Here is a 24,667-nt window from a genome sequence, read left to right as displayed (position 1 = left end):
AGGGGGAAACAAAACAAACTGGAGTGAGATACCGCTTCACCATAACCTCCTGTTGGAATACAACTATTCAGAAGCGAGGTAGTACCAGAATGCTTTGTGATTCAAAGTCGTCAGAGAGCAAAAGGAGAGAGAACTTAGCCAATGCAGCGATTGAACAAGTTCATCGCGAACGTCATCCCCCCCCCCCGCCCGCCCTCCCGTCTCCTCACCTCCACAGCAGATGATGGCGGCCACGAACAGAGCCAGGTCGCTGTCGTCCAGCTCCATCGCGTTGAACTTCATCGCAAACTGGAACTTGGGCTCCATCATGTCGCTGAACGGCCGCCGCAGGCTCTTGAGGAACTCCCGGGTGATGAAGCCCGAGCCGTACGCCACGAGAAGGCCGTCCTTGTTCATGCTGGAGGCGAGCATGGCGAAGAGGGCCTCGTGCACGCCGTACTTCAAGAGGGTCACCTGGTCGTTGAGGTCCAGGCTGGAGAAACCGGGGACGGACTTGGCGAACTCCGTGAGCTCGGTGACGGTTTCCACCGACGTGCACTGGCAGCAGTGGAAAATTCGGACTTCCGCCTTGCGGTCCTTCAGCGTTCCACCCGAGCCCACCATCTTTGCCACCAGCGTCTGCTCGGCCAGCTTGAGGGTCTCCATGTCGTGGATGACGAAAGGCTGCGGAGACGAGGACAAACTCTCGTGAGCTATATCTGGGAGGAACTGTAACACTGTGCAGTCACTACTATTCAGACACGCGTTACATAAATACACACAACCACATAAACATGGAGAAGCTGAGTCTGCAAATATCTGGTCGTGAATGTGATGTATACCCATAATCCTGACTGAAACTAGAGGCTAATCCCTGAACCGGTACAACCCTACAACTACATCGTCGTGGGTCATTTAACACAAGGTTTGGAGAGGTAAATAATTTCTATAGAAATATAGGAACATAGTTTAAGTTGGAGTGGTTGAGACTTGTGCTAAAAGAATATGCTTCCTCAAGGTCAAAAAGACAGATGTACTGTAAATAATAAGAGGACTGAACAAGTCTCAACTTCTAAATACCTGTTGTTTTTTTCCTGGAAGATAATCTGATTTATGAACATTATACCTAATGCTTTACTTTCAATTCCAGAAAGAAATGTCACTTTTCATTTTGCAAAGAAAACCCTTAACTCACGTTCATCATCTGTGAGACATTTGAAACCAGTTTATTTCAGTTAGACTGACGAGGGGATGAAGAAACATGTGAAGACAGGTACACTTACTATCTTTTAATTTCGACTTTATTATCTCATAATTATGACTTTTTATCTCATAGTTATGACTTTTCTTTGTTGTTGTCATAATTATGATTTTTCTTTGTGGCGAGAATGGGCTTCCACAGTTTGTACTTGTCCCGACACTGAAAGACAATTGTTACGTTTGATGAAATGTACTTGTTTGTTTTAACTCTGTTGTCTCTATTAAGTGAGTTTTTAATGCGTTTAACTTTTGTTTTTAAGTTTGTTATTTGTGTTTGTACGTGATGCTCGTCTGAAACTATTATCCAGCCATCATGGCCAGGACGCCCTTGTAAATAATATCCAAAAGCAAAGTGGGTAAAAAAAAATAAAATAGGATGATTAATTTGAAACTAATGCCCACAAATTATCTTTCATCATACAAATATATAGCCACAATAATACTAATAATGTTGTATGTAAGGTAAAGGTAAGCCGCTCTGTAGCCACATGCTCCGGTGGCAGCGATGCCCTTGATTCTACCGAATGAGTGTTTTCAGCTGCGTCACCGTTCCCACAGTGGACGAGTTACACCATCTGATGAGCAGCTCCACCTGCTGCTCCACATCATCAAAGAGCCCTGACTCAGAGGGCCGTGCTAAATGTGGGCTATGGTATGAGGTGCATGGTGTTCCTACATCAACACTCGATCACTAGCCGTGACAGATCTTATTATAATAAACAACTTGGCATGATTAGCATAATAAAAAGGCAACAATTCAAAATTTGGACTGTGAAATAGTATCTCCGAGTGGGAATACCTCGAAAAACGAGGCCGAGCTGAAACCTCGTGGACGGGAAATATTGTCACGTTTTGTGAAGGACGCGCTTCGTCTCTTTCTGGAAGGAAAGAACGTGGAATCGTCAACTTATTGTCACAACAGCCTCAGCCGTCGGTACTCCAGTGGGTCGAGAAAGGAACAAAGCCCACAGCCCTTGTTGACCATTCTCTGCAATAAATATTCACACAGTATACACTGAAAGCAGCACTGATAGCGCTGAACTTTCCCCGACTAACTGCTGCGACGCACGTGAGAAAACAAGGTCCCTTTAGGCTTAGCTTAGCGTAACGTTGGCTCCAGAAGAGCTCTGCTGAAAAACACATGACAAGTCAGGAGATCACCAATGTAGGCTTCGTCCTCTCTGGGTGTCTGGACACAATCATCGCAATATTTTAAATATTTTAAATATGAACAATGCACCGCCTTCTTCAAGTGAGATTTGCTATTCTGAACCTCCTCATAGAACTCAAGAGGAGGATTATCAGGCAGAATAATTGATGATGACAATAATCATTTATTTAAAGCCCTGGTGACAATAGTGACAAATTCTAAAAAGGCATTCTCACATTTATATTATCCAATAAAGAATTCATGCCAGACTCTGAGACGGATGAGTCTAACCCGACGGAAAATGTTTGACTCGGATCCAAAATTCATTTTCATGGGAGTCGGGCTGGGCGATATGGCAAAAATGTTCTATCCCGTTAAAAGGTAGTTTCATATCTCAATGGCGACCTCACAGTATGGCATTCAATAAATAAACATGCCTATATAAAATAACCACATGGTAACAACGCATGGTAGACAAATAAGAGTCAAATGAACAAAAGTGAAAAACTAAATTATTTTCCAGCTGCATACACACAAACACTAAATAGTAACGAGACAATAGTTGGATTCAATTGACTTTGATCAGATGTTCTGTGCTTATCTTTTGTGATTATCAACTTAGACGATGTAATTGTGTATTACAATATCACTATATATGATTTCATCACGACACGATTCCATTGAAACGCGATAAATTCTCATATTGAATTAGCGGCCTGCTCTATTGGGAAGCTCCATGTTGACTAAAAGTGCAGTGGCACCGTGAGCGAGCACTTAAATCAAGGGGTGGATCAAACACTATGTGCTTTTTCCAACTGGCGCCCTCCATCGACCCCCTCTGGACTCTAAATGGACTTCTCCATGGAAGAGCTTTGATCTCCTAAAAGCAGAGAGAGGGGGGCCGTATGTTTGAACTTGGACGTGCACGTGCACTCGGACTGACCCGTCCTTCTCGACCTTATTCACACCAACACACATCCATCCATTGGAATTCACAACAACTCTGGGCTGCAGAGTCACCGACCCTCCCTCTCACCGGGCCCCTCTCCTCTGATGAAAGGCAAATGAAAGAAACGAAGCGCTGCGACTGCGAGCGACTCTTCTTTCCGGCGAGGTCGGGCACGCGGTGATGAAACGAGTGCAGACATGGAGGGAGGCAAAACGGGCAGTGGAGGGAGAAGTGATGGGCTCATACACTGGCTCTTTATACAGATACAGATGTTCCCTTGTTCCCCGCTTGGCCCGCAACTACCGATTGAGCAAGTTATTTCTGTCATCGCGCTGGCTGCACTTCGTCTCTGAGGGGTCAGGCTGCCAGGTCATATTGAGACATTTCTTCATTTTCAAAATGTGCAATACAGTGAGATCTAAATCTACTCCAATGGGGAGGGAATAAATCTAAGAAAAAAAGAAAGTTGCAAGACAGCGTGACCTTGACCCTGTGAGGAAACTCTGGCAAGGAGAGGAGCCGTGAACACGCAACCCACGCACGCGACACCTTTCACTCACCAACCCACTACTCTTAATCAACGTACAGGTGTGGCGGTCTTGCCGGTGAGGATGGTTCGAGCCTTGGCCTTGTTCATGTTGAAGTTCTTGAGGTAGGCCTCATAAATCTGCCGGGCCAGCGTCTTCTGGTCGGCCACCTGGGGGTCGCCCACCTCCCGGTCCCCCGTCACCATCTCCGCCTTCAGCTTCAGCTTCTCCGACTGGGGCATCCGGCCAAAACGGATGGCTGAAAAAAAAAAGCAAAGCAGGTCCAAAGTCACACGACGATCACAGAATTTGGGTGAATATGTCGCAGGTTGATTTCACGGTGACGTTGCGGGAAAATGCAATAAATACAATGTGAATATTAGATTAAATGTTATTATCATCATGAACGGCCCATTCAATAAAACACAGAAAACGACTGTATAAGAACAAAGAGGGGCCACAGAGTACTTATATTATAAAAGAATCATTTTTAAAATCTATTAAATGAATTAATGCCGACACATCAGCAGAAAAAGTACATAATTCAGTGTATTCAATTGCAATGAAATGATCATGAATAGCACCACTAAAAATGAAGAAAGCTGCACTCTGGCTGCGGTGTTCACTGTTTTCCCGACATCTGCTGTCAAAGCCATATTTACCCCAACAAATTAATCTGAGAACAGTAACATATTGTCATATTCAGCAAGAGTCTAACTGGCTTTTCACCTGAACACAAAACAATAACTGAATGTCCACCAGCGATGCTTCTAGAATCAATATATGTGTCAATATAAATGAATTACCGTTACAGCTGGAGCCCTGTGCCTTTATTAAAGTCAGAGAACTTCAATTATATTTAAAAATATATGTACATATAAAAATCTAGAACAAATGTATATTTAAAAAAGAAAGAAATATGAGGCTACAACAGCAACTTGACCTGCAACCGCTCAGTTCCAGCACCAGACGCACAAACTAATTCCAATGAGAACAATATTGCAAAGTGAGGTCAGTAAAACAGACCAGTTCACTATTGAAGCTTCACAAACGACACCAACACCTGATCACGTGACTCTCACCCCGACATTGAACGCAGAAAAACAACGCTGTTGACCTGAGGTGAGCCGGGAACAACCCGGGCTAAATTCTGCGGGTTGCTTATTTTATTTCACCCACACACACACCCACACCCACACCCACACACACCACCGACAGCTGTTTGTTTGCTGGAAAACAGCCCAAATGCGTCTGAAGCCTCAGGCATGTGGGGTGGTTTTATTTATTTTTTTATGTGAGGAGCTTCTTTGTTTCAAGTATAGCCACGGGGTGCTGTTATTATTATGAATAATTTAAATATTCTAATAATAGTTTCTTTAAAAAAAACCCCTCATAATCCCATCACTTTGTGGAGGAATGCACACAGACAGCTCTATAAAAGCCAGAGTGAGAAAGAAATTCAATTTAGATTCAATCTGAGTGAAAATATTTCACTTTGGAATCAATCTCTATTCAACAAAGAAAAGGGCATTTCAACAATTTCAAAGTTTGAATAAACACAAAAGGTTACAATATTATAAAAGGTGTGCTTCAACACGATACAAGAGGTGTTTTTTCTACGAGAGGACGTCGGCATCTCTCAAACAGCCTGATCCCATTTGTCCAATGAGATTAGAGATGAACGGTTTTTACCCCTCCCTGCCAATGTGAAGGGGCACAAGCTGACACACACACACGCACACACGCACACACACGCACACACACACACACACACACACACAGCTGCAGCGTATTGGACGTCACCCTCACTTTGCAGATTTTAAAAACTAGAGGCATAAAAAAGGAGATTTGATTTCCCCCGTTTTCCAACAATCCACTGACTGAAAAACAAATCCAGGTCTGCCTGAGCGGGGATGAGGGTGCTGATCCAGCAGCCAGCATGCGGGCCCATTAGATTACTGCTCACAAAGTGGAGGGATCATCTGAAACTGGTAAAGCTCAACAGCGAACGCCTGGGCAAGAGTCAAGTCTAATTAAGATGAGAGGAAGTGAGTGATGGTAATCCGAGCATAAGTCCATCTCCCAGTGACTCGAGTGGGGAGGAGGAGGAGGCTGGGGATGGTGGGAGGCGGACAGTCTGTCAAATGCTTCCAGGGCTCATTTGTAGAGGACGATTACAGCCATTAGACGCTTCTTTTACGACTGTAGGACTTATTATTCTGGTTTATTCCCCCCGACAAACAGCAGATGCGTTAAAGGATTTGTTGGTAGTACATGAGATCTGATGCGTTATTAAGTTGTTGGAGGAGAAAAGAAACAATTGATCATGTATGTGTTGCAAAAAAAAAGAATGTTCATATGGCATACTCGAGAAAAGAAATGTATCACCCGAATAAAAAGTCTACAATTCCCAATAAGTCCTTTAAAATTTTGGCAACAAAAAAAAAAAAGATTATATACATGCATGTGTGTACATGACTCAATGTGCTTCGTTGCTACATTATTTCAAAAATTGGTAAACTGTATGAATACACAAAACAAAACGTTTTCCCCTTTTCAGGTGACGTCTGAACCCGCGTTGCTTTCAATTTAAAGAAATTAAAAAAAAAACTGCCGCACCGTTTCCGAAAGTGAAAATCAATTGTCCGTTGATCCAAACAGAGGGACAAAGCTCCCAAATTAGCAGCAGTCTCGTTGTCTCTTTCGCCCACCAGACCCCGAAAGATCCGGTTGCGCTGGTCTCAAATCTCCTTCCTCCCCTTCTACGGTTACATCTAAGCTCATGAAACTCCATCCGCTCACACCGCTGCAGGAAGTGGAGCTGACAGGAATACATGAATTGTATGATCATCCCAATCTGGGCTGTGCCCCCCGGAGGAAGCCTTCCTCGAGTCAACGACCCCGTGGGACTAAATAAAGACGCTCCGTACGGCCTCCGCATCCTCACGTTCACCGCCACCGGGGGTTGGAATATCTGCAAAGTGTGCACAGTCTATATGTAAAGCCAGCGTCTGACTTTGACCTTTTTTTCCCATTCTTCTTTTAAAAATATCACCCAACAGATCAGTAAAAGACACCTACACACCCACACACACGCCCACACACACATACACGTCACCTCCTAAATCTGTTTCAGTGTTTCTTTCCCAATCAGGACATTGACCTTGACCCAGGGTCAGCTTGTACCATGTTGGATGTTTACGCAGCGTAAACAGCCTTCACCAGAATGGCACGCTTTGACCTCAATATTCATGTATTCCAAACAAAGATAAAAAGCCTGACATCAGCTTCACCTCACGGCTGCTTAGAGACCATATCGGGGTCGGGATTGTTCACAGATGTGCAGGCTGCAACAATCCAGTGAAATGCAAACACTAGAAGCACGAGCTGGACTAATGGTTGTCGTATTTTTAGTCTTAGACTCTAGATTTTGACTTACTAAGGAGTGTTAGGGTCACACTTTACATTTATGTGGGAAGAAAATTGCAATAGATAACAAAAAATGTCAAAATATTGTGAAAAATACAGCTCAAATAAATGAATTATTCCCCCAGAATAAGTCATTGTAAAAGTATATTCCTAATTTGCCAATCCAATTTGACTTGATAATGTTTATTTATGTTTATTTAAATGTTATTTATAATAGTATTGCTGTAACTCAGAATGCAGGCTCTCTTCCAACAACATGCAATAAATATTAATTAGCACTATTCTTATGCCATTATTGTGACATTTTAGCCCCTTAGAATTGGTCTTTTTTTTTTAAATCTTCAGCTCAATTTGTGCAGCAATGACGACCATTTAAAAACATATATATATTTGGGAGTCACGTCATCATGTGGATCACTTGTTCACGTGATTTCCCATCTCGTTCCCATATCCTCAACCAAAAAGGGGTTCAGTGGGTTCAACTTCTGCAACTCAACATGATCCGACGCCGTGAAGGCTGCAGCGGGCCCAAAGATGGACGGCCCATGCACTGCACACATGAATGAGTTGCAAGTGGTCTTTTTTCGGAATAAAAGGAAAATACACACGGTCCCAATGATTAAACGGGTACATTTGGTTTAAAAGCCTGGATTAGTCCTCAGGTAGAGCATCGCCTTAACATGCAACCTAACACCCAACTGTGGTGTTCAATTTCCTATTCATACTAATGGTGTGTGTGTTTGTCTAATCTTTCTTCTGCATCTTTACAACTGTGGTACTCTGTTAAGCGGAGTGTGTTTACAGGTAACAAGAACTATCTGTGTGTGTAAGTGTGTGTGTGTGTGTGTGTGCAGTCCAGCCCCGCCCCCCCGTAGGACTCACCGTTGTGGGACATGCCCACCGACAGGCACTTCTGGAAGCGGCAGTATTGGCACTTGTTGCGGTTCTTTTTTTGGATCTTGCAGCGACGCTCGCACTTGTCGTACTCCAGCTTCAGACGGATGGTCCGCCGAAAGAAACCCTGAAGGCAGCGAGGGGAGAACGGCGTTAGACTCGGTGGAACACTGCTCACACGAAGCAACGAACGCAATTGCTGTCGAGTCTTTGAAAATAATGGATGACGAATGAGACATGAACAAGATCAGAAAACACAGGAAAATGACCTTTTAATTAAGTTTGCCGTTACCTGAATTCCCCCTCCGCGTATCAATAAAGGCTTATTGTATCATATCTGTTGTGAAAACAGTTTTAGGATCCAGTAAAAAGGAGTGATTTATTCCCATATGATTGGCGCAGGGCTCTTTGAGACACACAGTTTCAGCATCAGTTTCTCTAATCTGACACAATCTTGACGAAAGGCAGTGAACATATGGGCCAAGAGGCACGTGTGCGGTTGGGTGGAGGGAAGATAATATCCTGGGGAATTGCTTCATAACATATTCAGCCATATTTCATCGCAAAAATTGGAACTTGGTCCCAAACTGTCCCCCACTAACCTCCGACCGACATACGTGCAGAGAACGAGGGTGACAGGATGTTCAGGCCAAGTGGGCTTCATACCGACACCGCTCGTGTCCGCTGTCAAAAAGGATCAGTGCATATAGAGACAACCCGGAGGGGTCAACCTCCTCCCTACCATGACTGTACCATAATCAAAAAACAAAAGGGGAAATGATGAACGCTGTGAGAGTATACTATAATACTTTGAGACAAAATGAGAACAACTCCAATAATTCCACACGTGAGGTTTTGTTTGTGATCTTCTCTGTGATTTGGCGTGCCGACGTCTGTCAAGCATTCACATGCACCGATCAGACTTTTAAAGAAAAAAAAAAAAAAGTCTTGAAAACCTCATCAAGGCAGTCCAAAGATCAGTTTGCGGCAATAATCCATTATCTTCTCTTTGACTAGTCACCATTCACACTTACTCTGCACACAAACCCAAAACACCTGGTGGATGCAGACGGTCACACGGTCATGTGACATTTTGACAGCTTCCCCTGGCGCTATTTTACAAATTGGTATAGCCATGCAGAAGGGCTTTGTGGCGTTTCAGCGGCCTGGACGTCATTCCATGGACTGTGATTGCAAATTCCCTCGTCCCAAATGTCATTTACCGTCACCTCTCTGACCTCTCAAGAGGCTTTAAATCAGGAGGAAAAAAATAAAACATTGTAGGAGTAGCTTTTGAAATGTGCCAAATGTGCTAATTGCCCATTGAGAAGTGCCGACTTCTGCTGATCCAGTGCCAGCTGCAAAAAGGGGCTTCACCGTTACCCTTTAACCCTTCATAGACCACTTCTGAGAGATGCACTTTTCATGACTCCACTCCTAAAAAGGTAGGACAAGTGACACAAATGTACCTTGACTGTTGTGATAACCGATTGTTTTACAGCCCTACGGCGTCACCTTCACCGCATATGTCACAAAGCTTTGGCTTCTGCCCTGTGGATCCACCCGAGGCCTTTGTTCAGTGTAGACACTTCTGTATTGATGCATGTACACAAAACCACATGAAACAATCATTCTGCCATTGCAGTCCGCTCCTGCTCCGATGTGAATGTTCATGCAGCAGCGTGTTGACATGATGGAGTTGCTGAGTCTATGCATATTACTTTCTGACATTCATACTTCCACTGCTGTCCTTGTGGCTGCACTTTATATAGCCGCACTGAGTGGATTCACGGTGCGGAGGTTTAAAAATGTCTCACTTCAGCTACTTTCCCTTCAGGTTTTTCCTTTTTTTTTTACCTTCAGCGACTGATGGAAAAGAAGAAAAATATAATAAGGAACTATACATTACCGACACACCAACATAATGTAGGTGTAAAAACACATGCACAAACACACACACACACTTAAAGTCCTTCAGTGTCTCTTAAAAAACTGTCCTGGGTGGCTCTTCAACATGACCGGTGAACAATTAGCTGAAGGATTATTGAGCGACCACGTGTGAAGGTTGAGCCGAGTGGTTCTGATGCTTTTTGGAGTTATCAGTAGTCACGAGACGCACACATCCTCCGGGTGTGGCTTCTCCACCCCCCTCCATCCCCTTCCCTTTTCAATATTATTTTATTGTGTACAGTCCGGATACTGTGATTATCGTCTGTGCTTGAGGGTGAAAGGAAGCGATTGATGGATATTGACAGAAATATTGACCGGGGAGAGAGAAAAGAGCATCAAGTAAAACACAGTGAGAAGCTAGTGTGAGTGTACATCCATTTAAAAACGCCTACTTACTCAGTCACTCATCTATATGCGGGTCTGGTTTGTAAAGACAGAACCGCTCGTGCCACTTTATAACTCGTCGTCTCACCTTGCAGCCCTCGCAGGCGTGAACTCCATAGTGGTAGCCCGACGCTCGGTCAGCGCAAACTCGACACTCCAGGTTGAGCGACGAGGTGGCCGACGCGAACTCCTCCTGGCCCGCTGCCAACCCGTAAACGACCGACGACGGGCTGGACGCCGGCGTCAGGGCATCTGCAAAAAACACAAGCACACGGGCGATTAGACGAGTCATCGGACAAACGCGTCGGAGGCCATAGACCCACGTATGGATCTGTACCTCTTGTTCCCCGTGTTCAAGCAGTCGTATGAACCACAAATGGGTTCTAATACTTGTACTTGAATTTAACAGGTACTTTCATTTTGAAAGAATATGTATATTCCCACAAGGGTTACAGCATCGTAGCACTTTAAATGACGTTAATAAACCTTGCGGTTGCGGGGATAATTATGTTTATGTTTAAAAAAGAGAGACTTGTTTTCTCGAAAATCTGGCGCAGCGAGCCATGGGTGAGAAACCGTCAAGACCACAACGTTTCACCAGAAGAAGGAAATATTTTTCTCCTCTGCCTTATTTTTCCAAAAGAAAATTGTATTTTCTAAGCTTTTATGGGAGGCACACATTTTGCCAATTCTGGAAAGAAGTCTCCAAACAGATCCACAATTTTCCGTTGCGGCGGATCCAGTGGAGAACAGAAAAGAAAGAAAGAAGGAAAGTCTCATTTTTGTGCTCAGAGCTTCTTGTGCCACCCGCAACTGCACATTCAATCAGACGAGACAATGACTCTTATTGACTGCACACGTGGAACAATCATATCTGATCATATCGGTATGCGTCATTTTGTTGGTGCCGTAGACCTACTTTCAGTCTGTGGGCATGTATTCAGAGAACATTTTCACACCCATGTAACCATTCATGTGCATTGTGTGTATGGAATAATGGTCTTTATTGCACTGGAAATACTAATGACGTCAACATTTTGAAACGTTATAATGTAATGAGCGTGGATTGACAAGGACATAGAAAATAACTGAATACATCACCCCATGAAAAAAAAATTATTCAAAATGCAAATAAAGTTTACCATAATAAGTTATGGTAGACCAATGCCTTTCATGTCTAGGTTTTTCCAATGTACGTAAAGAATTGTTTGAACATGTACTTTTCATTAAAACGAGTGAGTTAGCCTAATTGAACGATGATCTATGGAGGGGTGAATAACGGATTGAATTGTTAGTAACGGTGTTGGTGATGAGGTACAGACTATATATTCATTAGGATTTTTTGGTTTCTGACAACTTTTTAGACGATTTATCACGCACCGGGTCAAATTAACTCGGGAACATCATTGCTGTATCTAAAAAACGAACATAACAAAAGTATCCCATGTGGTGACACATCATACTTTGTTACAGGCCACAAGTTGATCTTGTAACAACAGTCAAGTCATTATCTTGGGGGGGGAATTGAAATGTTCCTGAATGGCTGCAAACCTCCCTCAGGCAAGGAACTTGTGGAATTTAATGGCCCAGCATGACCTCGACTTGCCGCCTTTCACTATAGCATAACATTGATGGAGTAGCGTTACTTATCCTTCTCAGGAATGACAGGTCATAGGTGTCCAACAGTTTTCTATTTCCACCTTGTGAGGGCCGCATGCTTGGGTAGAACTTTCTACATAAATAGCAAAGGCGCGAGGGTACAAAACAGTGGCACCAAGTCAAGCCACATGAGTTGGTCGAGAGACGCCAGAACCTGCATAAGTGATATTTGGCAGCATACGTGGAGCTGTGTTCCTGCCGGGTGCAAAATGTTTCCTCTCAGTGTGGACAAGAGAAAGTGTGTCGGTGTTTCTGTTTACAGCAGCACTCCTAAAAATACAGAAATCCTGAACTCCCTGACTCTTCCGTGACATCATCAAATGTGTCCACAACGTCGTCTCCCCATACTTAACGCTCACATTTCTCTTTTACCTTCACTCTCTGTTGCTCTATTCTTTCATCTATCTTTCTGGACTATTCACGACTTCTTGCATAATCTGGTAATCAGCATACATTTCCCGGCTGCCCATGTGACTTTTATTCAGAAGGAATCGCAGCGGCAAAACGGTTGTTTCCTGAGAGGTGGTGCATAGGGGGGCTAAGGAATGTGTGAATTCCTCATTGGACGTGGGGTGAGGAGAAGGGAGGAGGAAAGGAGAAGATGCTAATCAGGGAAATATAGAAAACATAGAAATAACAAAAATAAGGAAGGAATAGAGAAATGAATTGTTAAAATATGCATTAAGACACAGTCGATGAGAGCCAAGGACAAACCGATTATGACCAAAAGAGGGATAAAGTGGGTGAATCCGACAACCTGAGTAAACAAGGAGCTGTCAAAGGATTGTAGAGCAGCTTTGTTGTAGTTCAAGGCAAGAGGTTAAAGTCGGCAAAGTATCCGAACATGCAGTTGGTGCAAATAAGGGATTAGGGGTTAAACTGAGGAACCCATGCTCCGACAAATACAGCGAGGAGATTACACTGAGCTGCCGGGAGGGGGGGGGGGGGGGGGTCACTTTGAAGCTGTGAAAGGGCCGTACGGGAGCGAACCCCATGATGTTATCATCAATTATCAATAATCTACATCGATCATTATTGTTTATTCAACGATAAGGAGACTTCACCGAGGACGGTGGAACCTTCCGAGCCGTTGCTGGACGACTGGTATTCGGGGACATCGAAGGAGCTGAGCGCGTCGTCGTTGATGGACTGGGAGATGTCCTGGGAGATGTCCTGGAGCTCCTCCATGCCGCCGATGAAGTCGTCATTGCCGCACAGGGGGCTGTCCAGCACCGAGTCCTCCAGGGGTGACGGGGGATGGTAGAGGCTCTCCATGTCGACCATCGCGCTGCAGGAGCGGGCTGCCGGCACCTTCACTCATCAGACTGGAGTGGCAGGGCAGAGGGGTGACGGGGGGAGGGGAGAAAAGACAGAGAGGTCAAAGAGGTGGTTTGGGAACACAAAGTAGCAGACAGATGACGATACGGTGATTCATTTCTATAAGGTCGACCTCTGTCGGATTTTCTAGAGGCTCGCTAACATGGGCAACAACGACAATGCTAACATGCTGGCATTCAGCACATATCTTGTTCGCCATCCCAGTGTCGTGTGTTCGCACGCTAACATTTGTTTAGTAGGGAAGACGACAAAGTGGGCGTCATTGACTTGGAAGTACTCGTAACCCAAAGGGGAAGTAAAAGGGAAATATGGCCTTTTTTTCAGTGTGCAGAAATACACAAACATAATGCAGAATACACTTAGGCTACACGAGTAGTGCTGACGCAACGTGCGGCCGTCCCCCGCACGCTGCTCTGAGGGGCCATCAAGGGAATGAAGGTTACGGGGTATCTTATGACAAAACACAGGCCCCCGTCGCTCATGAGCCACTCACTCCAAAACACAGTAACCGTATCCTTGTAAACCTCATAGCGCTGCGGAAAGAGAAAGACAGAGAGGACAGAGGGTGAAGCACGGGGGACGTGAGGAGGAATGTAGGTCACTAGGCTGGTTCGGGCCATGCTTTGGCTGGAAGAGACGTGACAGACAGCGTCTCCAACAGCCGATGGGTGAGAATTTGCTAAATTGTACAGTGGGAAGTGGGAGGAGCTGGTTAGTTAAACTTTGTAAGACCAGCAGTGGGAATGGACCTTATATTGCGTCGTAGAACTTCACACACATCCGCATGTAAAACTGGGTCAATCTTCGGTAAGCCCATTGCCATCGAGCCCCACTAAGAACATCAAAACAAGGGGGGGAGGTCGATGGCTGTACGGCGACAACACGACAGCTGCTGCCTGTACTCAGCCCTTCCACACCTTTACAACCGGCAGCCTAAAGTTTACTCTTATCTTACCCCTGTGCTGTGAAATGCAGTGCAGGCTGTTTGTCGCATACTTCAAACATTTCTGCCCCCCGGTGCTCGCTGTGAGTCTATTTTAAAGATCCAATGACAAACACGATTGGTATTCCAGTGAAGGAGCAACAGAATGTACAGATCAACGCAAACTCTCGCCCCTCCCGAGTGTCGAGGGCAAACCAACTAGATAAAGCAAACGTGACTCTTTGTGTTAAGTGGCTGTTAAAAAAAAAAAAAAAAAGGTGCAGTTCGGGATTCAGAGCAGCAAACTATTCGCTATGTAAAGAAACACCGCGAAGTAACGTCCATCTGAGGAGTGAATGATCGTTCTCCCTCTGTGTGTGTCAATCAGAGCGATCCCCTTGCTTTGTTGACATAGCTAGACAGGCCGTGCATGTCTTTTAGCGCACGTTCGTGCACGGCATCGTCACGGTACAGCACAGCATACACCCAAGGTTCCCGGTTCAGGTATACACCATCGATTCTCTCAGCACTTTGTGCAGTTTGCGCTGCGAGCGTCATGAACTGCGAGCCGTCGGTTCAACCATCACCACGTTGAGAGGCAACAGAATTGCTGCCAATTTAGTAGAAAGGTCCTTTAATAAACAAACAAAATAATGAGAAAAATGTCATTTTAACCGTTTAAATAGGAAGGAAAATGGAAAACCCGTAGGAATGCCCCTACTATTTCCAGGCACGTAGCATGACTCAGATCAGTAATATAACTGAGACTGTAGCCCTTTAAGCCCCTAATCCTATTTATTGTTTAGGTTGTGTTCAGAGTTTGTACATGTGGATTATACAGTATTGTAGCCCTCATTTTTATGTTTAATTTGATACCCAGGATGTTTTTTGAGGGGGGATTTTTACCATGTTTTTTTCTTGATTCGTACCTTGTGATCTGATATGAAAAGGGTGCCAGGACTCAACAGGTTTTAACAAATAACACCCGGCTCCATGTGGTAGCCTATGCCATGGATGCATATCGATGAGACGTAAACCAATCTTTAGAGCACTTTGTCTGATACAACTCTGACTTGTTGAATAGTAATGCAAGAGCAGTTCATTGACTGCAAATAAAGAATAAAGAAATCAGCCTGCTCCTGCATTAAAAACAAACATCACAGCACATTTTAGCTTTAGCATTCAAACAAGCAAACTTCATGGTGACACCCCTGCTCTGCCAAATGGAGAATAGAGACTTTGGAGCTACGGCATCCCAACGTTTTTAGGGCACAAGCCATCAGGAGACACAACACAGCGAGCAATAAACATGGCAGCATTCTTTGTGAAACGATCATTTTCCGCTTTAATACAGGGTCTGGAATACAACGCAATGAATAAAGATTTAGCATCAAGAACCACAGCCAACAGGAACTAAACTGAATCAAATAGTCAAGTTGAGGATTCCCACTTAACAGAAAAGAAACCTGACATGCAAGCGGGCCGCCTTACACTGTAAACCCAAATAAGTTAGTAGAACTCAAAAAATTGAAGGCAATCAATTGCCTCAAATGTTTGAGTTGATGAACTTAAAAGTCAAAGGTTTCCAGAACTTAAAAGGTTAGATGAATTGCTACTTGTACCTTTTGATTACCGTTAATAAAAATGCTCATTTAGCTCAACTCAAATATTTGAAGTTAATATTACTTACAGTTTCTGTTAATGCAACTCAATTATTTTCAGTTATTATTAAATCACTGCAATGAGTTCACAGAACTTAAAAAAAAATGAGTACACAACCACACCATTTCGTGTTAACCAAACTCAATGTTTATTAGTTTGCATTGTCATTGTTTAAAGTACATAGTAATCAAAAATGTTGAATTAGTTTACTCAAAAACATGCGACTTGAAACTTAAAATTTTTGTGGCAATCGATTGCCTTAAATACATTGAGTTTAACAAACTCAATATATGTTAAAGTCATTGAACTGTATTTTCTTTCCCGCTCCCTCTTAGCACACTGCAACATTAAAATTAAAGAGAAAAATAAATAAACATTTATGAATTAAAATGAATAGGAACTTGAGTACTCAGTGCATTATGTGTCTGAAATGTAGAGGCATGGATGAGGGCTGATTCTGGAATAGTGGCTGTGCTGAAGCCTATAGTGTCTAAACAACTGTATTCTGGAAGTGAAAGAAGCTGCGCACAACTTACACTTCCAGATCATTTTGGAACCATCAACCTAAAAAAGGCAAAGAAAAAAATGACAAAGTTAAGACCACCATCTAAAACTTTTAAAACAGAATTGCTCATACTTAATACAACAAGTTAGTTACTAGTAGCTTACCAAAACATAATCAAGGACTACAGCTAACACTGCTTTAAAATGACATGTTTTCAGATTGTTTTATCTAACTTTTATGAATGGAATATAGAAATTAAATACTTATTAGTTAACATGTTTTTAGACAAATCTTGGACTGATTTTTAGACCAATCATCTTTCTTTTTTGCAACAAATACAAAGTAAAATATGATCTGTGCAGTGCTAAAAGGTTAAATTTCAATTAGGAAGATGGTATTCATGAACAGAACACATTCATGAATTGTCGACTTGAATACAGCAAAACGTTTTATTTGTGTGTATGATTTAGGGTTACCACACTAAAGCATTGTCTGAGAGAAATACACCTTTTGTAAGAGAGAGAGAGAGAGAGAGAGAGAGAGAGAGAGAGAGAGAGAGAGAGAGAGAGAGAGAGAGAGAGAGATGATTCATACAGCTTGCATGCAAGTCTCAATAACACCACTGTAAATTACTAGCCATTTAATATTTACTATGCAGGGTCCAACCGTAATGTGCTTTTTTATTTGCCACGGTATACATGTCTTGTATAACTTACTTAGCTTGACAAAACTTGTCTGAAGTTTGGTGGCTTTAGCGCAGAACAAAAGTGTAGCCTAATCTTTATTTGCAATTGTGCAGGAAGTCCAGATTTACACCAAAATGAATGAACAGAATGACGTGCAAAAAAAAACAAAAGAAATGCCATAGATGCAAGTGACGGCAAGCTTGATGCAGAAACACCGGGCGCTACTCCTGGACCAATTAATTAGCTTGTTTGACTGAAAATAAGACCGTGGTTTCAAGTCCGGGATTCACCGTTAGGTTACGCTAGCGAGCGGACGTTCATTAGCCGCATTTTTCTCAGTCGAACAAGCTAGTGGAATACTGTCCGCCGTGCTCCTCGGCTGGTCCGATATGCACCGTCACGTAACGTTAGCTAGAGTATGTAGGTTATTACACACGTTAGCCGCCACTTGCATCTTTGAGTACGTTCGTTAGCCGCATTTTTCTCAGTCGAAAAAGCTAGTGTCAGCTGTGCTCCTCGGCTGGTCCGATATACACCGTCAAGTAACGTTAGCTAGAGTACGTGCTAACGTACGTTAGCCAACGTTAGCTAGAACACGTAGGTTAGCACACACGTTAGCCGCCACATGCATCTCTGAGTACGTTCGTTAGCCGCATTTTTCTCAGTCGAAAAAGCTAGTGTCAGCTGTGCTCCTCGGCTGGTCCGATATACACCGTCAAGTACGTTAGCACGTACTCTAGCTAACGTTACTTGACGTTAGCACGTACTCGCAGGTACGTTAGCACGTAACGTTACGTAGCCGCTACTTGCGTCTCTGAGTTCAAACCACCGCTGAAGTAGAGACACACTGGCAGAGAAGACTGAGGTCTCAGTGAGTGGAGCCGACATAGTAATGTCACTGGCAAAGCAAAAGTCCAGAAAATTATTTCAAAAAAAAAAAGTTGTACGTTTTTGAGGTTTGGAAACTAGCTGATTGTAACAATTTAACTTCACACATTACATGTATCAACTTATATACATATAAACACTCATGATTTCACCTACCTTAAAAACAGTCTGAGCCAATGATGATGATGACACAAAGCCTGGTCCAAAAGGGTGCAGGACGGAAGGAAAGTCTATTTCGCCCGCCAAATTCCCATAATGCACTTTGATAACGGTCTCAAAAATGTAATGACTACTTCCTTTACGTGAATTTTCAGGTTAACGTTTTATTTGTTATTGATATGTTGCTAACTTTTTGAGATTTTATTGTATGTTGCATGTGCTATATAAGTTAGGGATGATTAAAAAATCAACCTATTTGAAACAATAGAAATAACAGGACTTTATCATTCTTAGTACGCAATTACTTAATTATATTAAATTGTACTTAAGTTATGTTTTTAAGTTATGCTTACTTATACACAAAATAGTTCCATTAAATCAAAAATTATTAGTTAAAATTACTCAAAAAGAAACAGCATGTTACAGCAACAACGTTCGGGTTTACAGTGTACTGAGCAACTCACTCTTCAATGCACTCGGACGTCTGAATGGAGGCAGTGTTAGCTCCGCTTGGATAAAGCAGGCCTCTTTAGCATTCAGCCACTAGCTCCTGACCCTCAGGTCTTCCTTCAGAGGACATCCTGTTTCATACACTCACTTCACTCAGCACCGTCTCATCATAGTATGGCTCCAAAGGGAAAATAAAGAAGTGTCTTGGCGACAGCTTGACCAACCTCTATGCTCTTTATTTAGATTACAGCACATTAACCTGGGGAAAGTATTATCTAGTTGTAAAGTTAGGATGTACAGACTATCAAAATACTCTGATGTATAGTCAACATGTGAAGCCGCTGAGCTGCAGAGGCCTTGAGGATTGAGATGGAGGAAGACAGACAGACAGACAGAGAGAGAGAGAGAAAGACATGGTGGGGTGGAGAGGAATGTCAGTTACGCCACATTACGGGGTCTTTATCGGCGGCGTGCGAGACGAAATTAAGCAAGTGAGGCAAAGAAGACAGCGGTTCCTACGGTAACAGCGAGCCTTTGTCTTTTTGGGTCAAGACCTCTCTTGTGCTCGCTCAACCAAGCCTGCTGAGGGCACAGCACACACACACACACACACGCACGCACACACAGGGGAAGATGAGCAAGGTCACATGAGTTTGTGTGGGTTAGGGTTGGCATTTAGGGTCCAAAGAGGTGCAGGAGGAGGAGGGGAGCTACGCTGACAAAAGACCACTAACCGAGGGGGCCGCCGAGGTCGCCATGGCTATGCCACTGCAATGCCGACGCACGGGCCTCTTTGAAATCCGCGGCAGAGGGCGGGCTGTAGACGGCTACAACCTACTACCGCTGCAGACTTAACCGTTGGCAAGTCTGTACCAGTGATCGCGGGGCCGGATGTATGAATGGAGCGTAAATAATCCATACTGTCCGATGGATTTCGGCACAGTTGCTTAGCATGTCCACGCAGCTCCCTCCCCACCTGCCGCGGCCCATGCTATGCTCATCCATCGCAATGAAGATCCAGCATTAGACAGACACGCCATGAAGCAGCTGGTTAGCTCCGGCTGAGGCGGCTAAACAAGCGAATGATATGAGACCCAGGCATGTAGAGAGCCTCAGACTCTCCCAACCGGAAAACACTTAGAACAGCAATCAAGTCAGTCAACACAGCCGTCTGAGCTCTTCACGTGGAAACGACATGTAAATCATTTGCACTTGTTGAGGCCGACAGTCTCACCGCATGTCATCCGATCCTGTGGCATCTCCACGGCCACGCGACAAGGGATGACAACAGGAAGGCGTAATGACACACGGCCTCCGCGACCAACCGTGGTCTCAAGGGTATCCAATAAAGCTCCAGGCTTTCTAAGTCCATCACCGGGGAGGCACAGGAACGGCAAAGAGTGCGAACGACAAGAAAACACAGACAAAGCTGGCAGCGGACCAGCACACGAGAGGTGTGTGCGGGTTTGTCTTGCCAAGGCGTGGATGAAAAAAAAGCAGTACTGAAGAAAACATTGTGGTCCTTCCAAGTACAGAGGAACATACCTTGACAATGAGCGCAGATAGAAGAGAGATACATTCTTCACATATTATTTGTCTGCAGTATTGCTCACCGTCGATACAATAAGCTTTTTTCCCCTCCAAAGACTGCCGATATGTAGAATACGGAAAACCGATAGCACTTTAAGGAAGCCCTACCTTCCTCATCCAACAACGTAAAGTCTTCCATGCATCTCTAGTCCCTGACAATATGACATCCAGCTCTTTCCATGAGTTCGTAGGACTCTCACGAGAGAGAGGGCAGACTACACGTTAATGTTTAATCCACCCATCCCGTGGTCAGAGTGCTAACAGGCTTGTCAGAAGAAGGGCTCCAGGGGGCATAACGGTGGTCTTAGAGCAGGAGTATGGGCTGATGGGGCCGACCCGCCAGCGCCACCTGTCCATTTGTTTGAAGAGTTCCCCTCTTCGATCTCAGTCTGGACCGTGCCCGCAGTGTAAACACTCTACTCAACGCTTATCACTCGGGGGCTGATATGCTGGCCGGCGCCCTCTTATCATTATGGAGATTGACCAAAGTACAGTGGAAGTGATTGACATTGGACTTTAGATGTGCCGTGTGATGGTTCAATCGTTTTGCTTTCAGGTCACTAACCTCGTCAATTCAGGGTCAGTGACAACGCGCAGCAAATTATGTCTGCCATTTTTAGACTCGGGAGGGTTCAAACTATTGTTTGCAAAGTGGAGCTCCCGAGTCATAAATACTGTACATTCCGATTTTAAATGCATGCTTTAAAGTTTCATGTTTTTGGAATTACAGTGTAATTTCCAGACACCTATTTGTTTCCACTCATTTGTGTACGTAATGAATATCTATCAGCAAACTTGCTTGAGTTGCTCAATCCATCACCACTGAAGCCTGCACTGGGCTTTGGCAACTTACATTATTGTTATGAAGTAATGCAGTTTAAGAGCGGATTGATTTGTATACTTCTGCACTGCAGACTTGATCTGAATGATTACACAAGTCAAGTTTCAAGGGTCCGCTAATAGAGGTTCACATCGTCGTGTTACTCCGTTTCTAAATGGACGCGACTTGCGAAGTGTTACTCAAGATGAGAATCTCTTTGGCCGCGAGCATATTACAAACACCCGCTGCTGCGTCGCTGAGTTGAAAAATAAACAGTAGGTTGCATAAGCCCCGGTGGACTCTGACCTCTGCATTGACAGCGTGTCCATTGTCAAAATAAATAATTAAATATTTGCACACGCCGACAAGACCGAGCCCATGCAATCTGACCAGAAAACACTGCAGAGGGTGCAATGCGACAGTGTACGGCGATACCTCAAAGGCTGTTTACAGCACATTGTTACGGAGTGTAACAAGCAAATGTATGTTGACGTTCTTCATATGAACAAAACCCTCATGAAGTGGAGAAAAAACTATTATTGCAACATGTTTTGTTTGAGCAAGTGAAATTATTTATATTCATATTATTTGATTTGACCGTCTGCCATCACCTCCGAGTGTTTTGTTTCTCGTACAGGCTGCAAAGGAGGACGCTTTTTTTTTTTTGCTGTTGGCTTACACAATAAGTATTTAAATACCATCAGTGTTGGATAAATATTAGTTTCTAATAACCTGTACAACACTATCGGTAACTGGCAATAAGGCTGTATGGTGAAGCATTTGAGCGATGCATTTGTGATTTGCAGTAAATCAAACTGCACGGCACATCCATGTCTGGGATAGTTACTGGATTTGGTGGTATGGATGCTGTAAGTGTCAACAACAGTGAGGTCATATGGAGAAACGACACAGCTGTTGTGAGACCTTGACCTGCAGTGTAGCTGCAGCTTAACGTGCTTCCCCACTGCGTTAGATGTATTTACAGCTGAACAAATGGCAGACTCGACCCTCTCTGTTGCCAGTTGCTAAAAAAATAATAATAATAATCACCAATCGCTTACAACATTGTCCGAAAACAACAACACCTCCATTCTGGGGCCAAACGCAACTTCCTTTCAAATCCAAAGTCACCGGGGCCGCGCAGGCCACCGTTACAAAACCTCCCGGCATCAAAATGTAAATTTCAGAGTGGGGAAACCACCAAAATCTGCTTATTTTATCTCTTGACAGATGTAGAGCTGGGAATGACAAGACGGCAAGCGGCCCTTTCATAAATCAAACTGGGCCAGCAACGCCATAAAGAGCGTTTATCGTCTGTACGAGTCACGCTAACGTTTTTATGATCCATACCATCGTTGAGCTGGGTTTATCAGCCTAATTAAAGTTTACTGATATCCTTCCATTGCATACTCATGTTCTGGCATGCAATACGTTTGACTGATGGGCCAGATGGATTGTGGAATTTAGCATTTTCCAATGATGCTATTACATGCCAATTATATCCATAACTTGTATGCAAGTGTATGCCATTTTAGTGGAATACATTCTCACGCTCAGACGTTTCTGGGCTTGAATACAGAGACAGACAAGTTGGAATGTTACACAAGTGTGCTCTCTACACATCATCAGTACACACTCATATTTGGAAAGGTATATATTGGCCTCCAGAAATAGAATGATTACACATGCTCAGTCCAATGTACATGTCACGGCTAGTCCCAAAGAGAAGGCGATGTCCAAGAGAGTCTGTACTGTTCCTGATTTGTTCTACCAATATAAAACCATCGCCCTCTGGTCACGCAGGGACACCAGGAGAGCAAACAAAGCTCTCTGGAGCTCCGTGAACATTAGCTAACCACCTTGAGCGCAGTGCTGCCAAGAAACATTTACAATGTTACACGCTATGGCTTGATTTAAGAAGACAGTGCACGTGTTTCAACATTACAGGGGCTTTTTAAAAATAAAAAAAATACTTAGCATGATGCTAGACGATGTACAGGAATAACTGGGAGAAATGTAACACCACATGTAGGGACTGAAATGATGAGTCAATGTCGTTTGCTGACTACAGCTTCACACTGCAGCACATTTAATATATTTAAGTTTCTAAATACATTTTAAAAATTAATTTGCAATCTGGAAACTTATGACGGGCATCATATATTTTCAGGAATTTTACAGAGTAAACAATTGATCATGACAATAATCCACAGTGAAAATATTCACTAGTTGCAGTACTTTAACACCTTATTTTGTAGGCCTCGGTTTGAAAATTGCATACCCATACTAAAAGAGTATATCTCTGCAACCACAGTGGCTATTTGAATCGTTTTGGTGTTATAATAAAAAGGGACCATTTGTAAGATTTGTTCAGATATGAAGGAATCAGTATTTAGATTTGGGGGGGCGGAGGGGGGCTTAAAAGGTTATTAAGGTCGCAGAAAATGTAGTCTCCAAATTTCTCTTATGCTCCCTTCATCGTTGCCCACAAAAATCTTCCGACAAAAATATGTGGAGGGAGTTACTGCATTACCGAAAAACAACATAATGGGGAGTGCCAGAGTGCAAAAATCCTTCAAACTGAGATGAGAACAACACGGAGCTGGAAGCCGCTCAGACAGCTGGGTGTATCCGATTACATTTTCCAGCATGACACTGGAGTCCTGAGTTCCCCCTTTCTGGCTGCCAAACCAGCCTACATGTTTGTGGGGAGGCATGGAGCACACAAGCATGATGACTGAACAAAACCAATTTGCTACTGTAGCGGGATCACAGAGTCTGACAAAAACACAGAATGTTCTTCTGGCTTCCTAAAAGCAGCGAGTGAGCAGAAGCTGCAATCGGCAAATCTTGAAGACGGCGTTGGTTTCCCAAGGGCCTACTCATCCAATTCATCCAATACACACACACACAAGACATCCCTTGTATTCTACAAAGCTGACACAGTATGGTCATACTGCTTCTCGTTGTAATCTCCCTCCAAAACATCCATGCCCTGGCACTGTCAATTTCCATGCGAGTGTCGAAGACCTCTGCGACACTACAACAAACAAAACGGACATCAGAAAAGCACTCGCGTAGAATGAGGCTAAACCCAACGGTGTTTATGTCTGAGCTTGTCAGTGGGGCTGAAAGAGAGTGGGCTTCGACGGTAATATAATTAGAACGGGAGAGTGGATAAGACCAGGTAGAGATCATTGATGAGGATTTCTACAGGATTTCTACTTGCTGAGGAGGATGAGGATCAGACCACGTTGCCTCAACTACAAGTTAATCTTCCAAAAATGGGTCTTAGACAAACAGGAAAATATGCGACAAGACTGGAGATATGGAAGGGGAGGGGGGGGAGGGGTTGATGGTGGTGAGAAAGACATTTCTCCAAGAGACCCCTAAATTCCTCCGGTCCTTTCCTGCAAATTCAGTGTATACATACACAATCCGTCCCCAGTCAGTCAGTAAATCTCCA

The 24,667-nt window shown here is 43.7% G+C and overlaps 1 protein-coding gene across 3 annotated transcripts in view; it reads right to left on the bottom strand.

The window, feature by feature from the left end:
- pparab (peroxisome proliferator-activated receptor alpha b) overlaps positions 1–24,667 on the bottom strand; it is a 32,829-nt gene that overhangs the window by 3,813 nt on the left and 4,349 nt on the right. For 2 of the 3 annotated variants that reach the window (XM_068603579.1, XM_068603581.1), the window contains exons 1-6: positions 16,640–16,675; positions 13,246–13,506; positions 10,611–10,774; positions 8,177–8,315; positions 3,925–4,124; positions 210–663 (exon numbers count right to left, since the gene is read on the bottom strand). In XM_068603579.1, coding sequence (XP_068459680.1) covers positions 210–663; positions 3,925–4,124; positions 8,177–8,315; positions 10,611–10,774; positions 13,246–13,465 — 1,177 coding nt within the window. In that variant the 5' untranslated portion in view covers positions 13,466–13,506; positions 16,640–16,675. Of the gene's footprint in view, positions 1–209; positions 664–3,924; positions 4,125–8,176; positions 8,316–10,610; positions 10,775–13,245; positions 13,507–16,639; positions 16,676–24,667 lie in introns of those variants that run through there. The other variant, XM_068603580.1, reaches the window with a different exon arrangement.

The sequence above is a fragment of the Clinocottus analis genome, unplaced genomic scaffold (genome assembly GCF_023055335.1).
Source record: "Clinocottus analis isolate CAN_PGR_092001 unplaced genomic scaffold, fCliAna1.0.p SCAF_6, whole genome shotgun sequence".
In the NCBI taxonomy this organism is placed as follows: Eukaryota; Metazoa; Chordata; class Actinopteri; order Perciformes; family Cottidae; genus Clinocottus; species Clinocottus analis.
The sequence above is the reverse complement of the archived record's forward strand: the minus strand, read 5'-3'. Positions and strand labels throughout refer to the sequence as shown.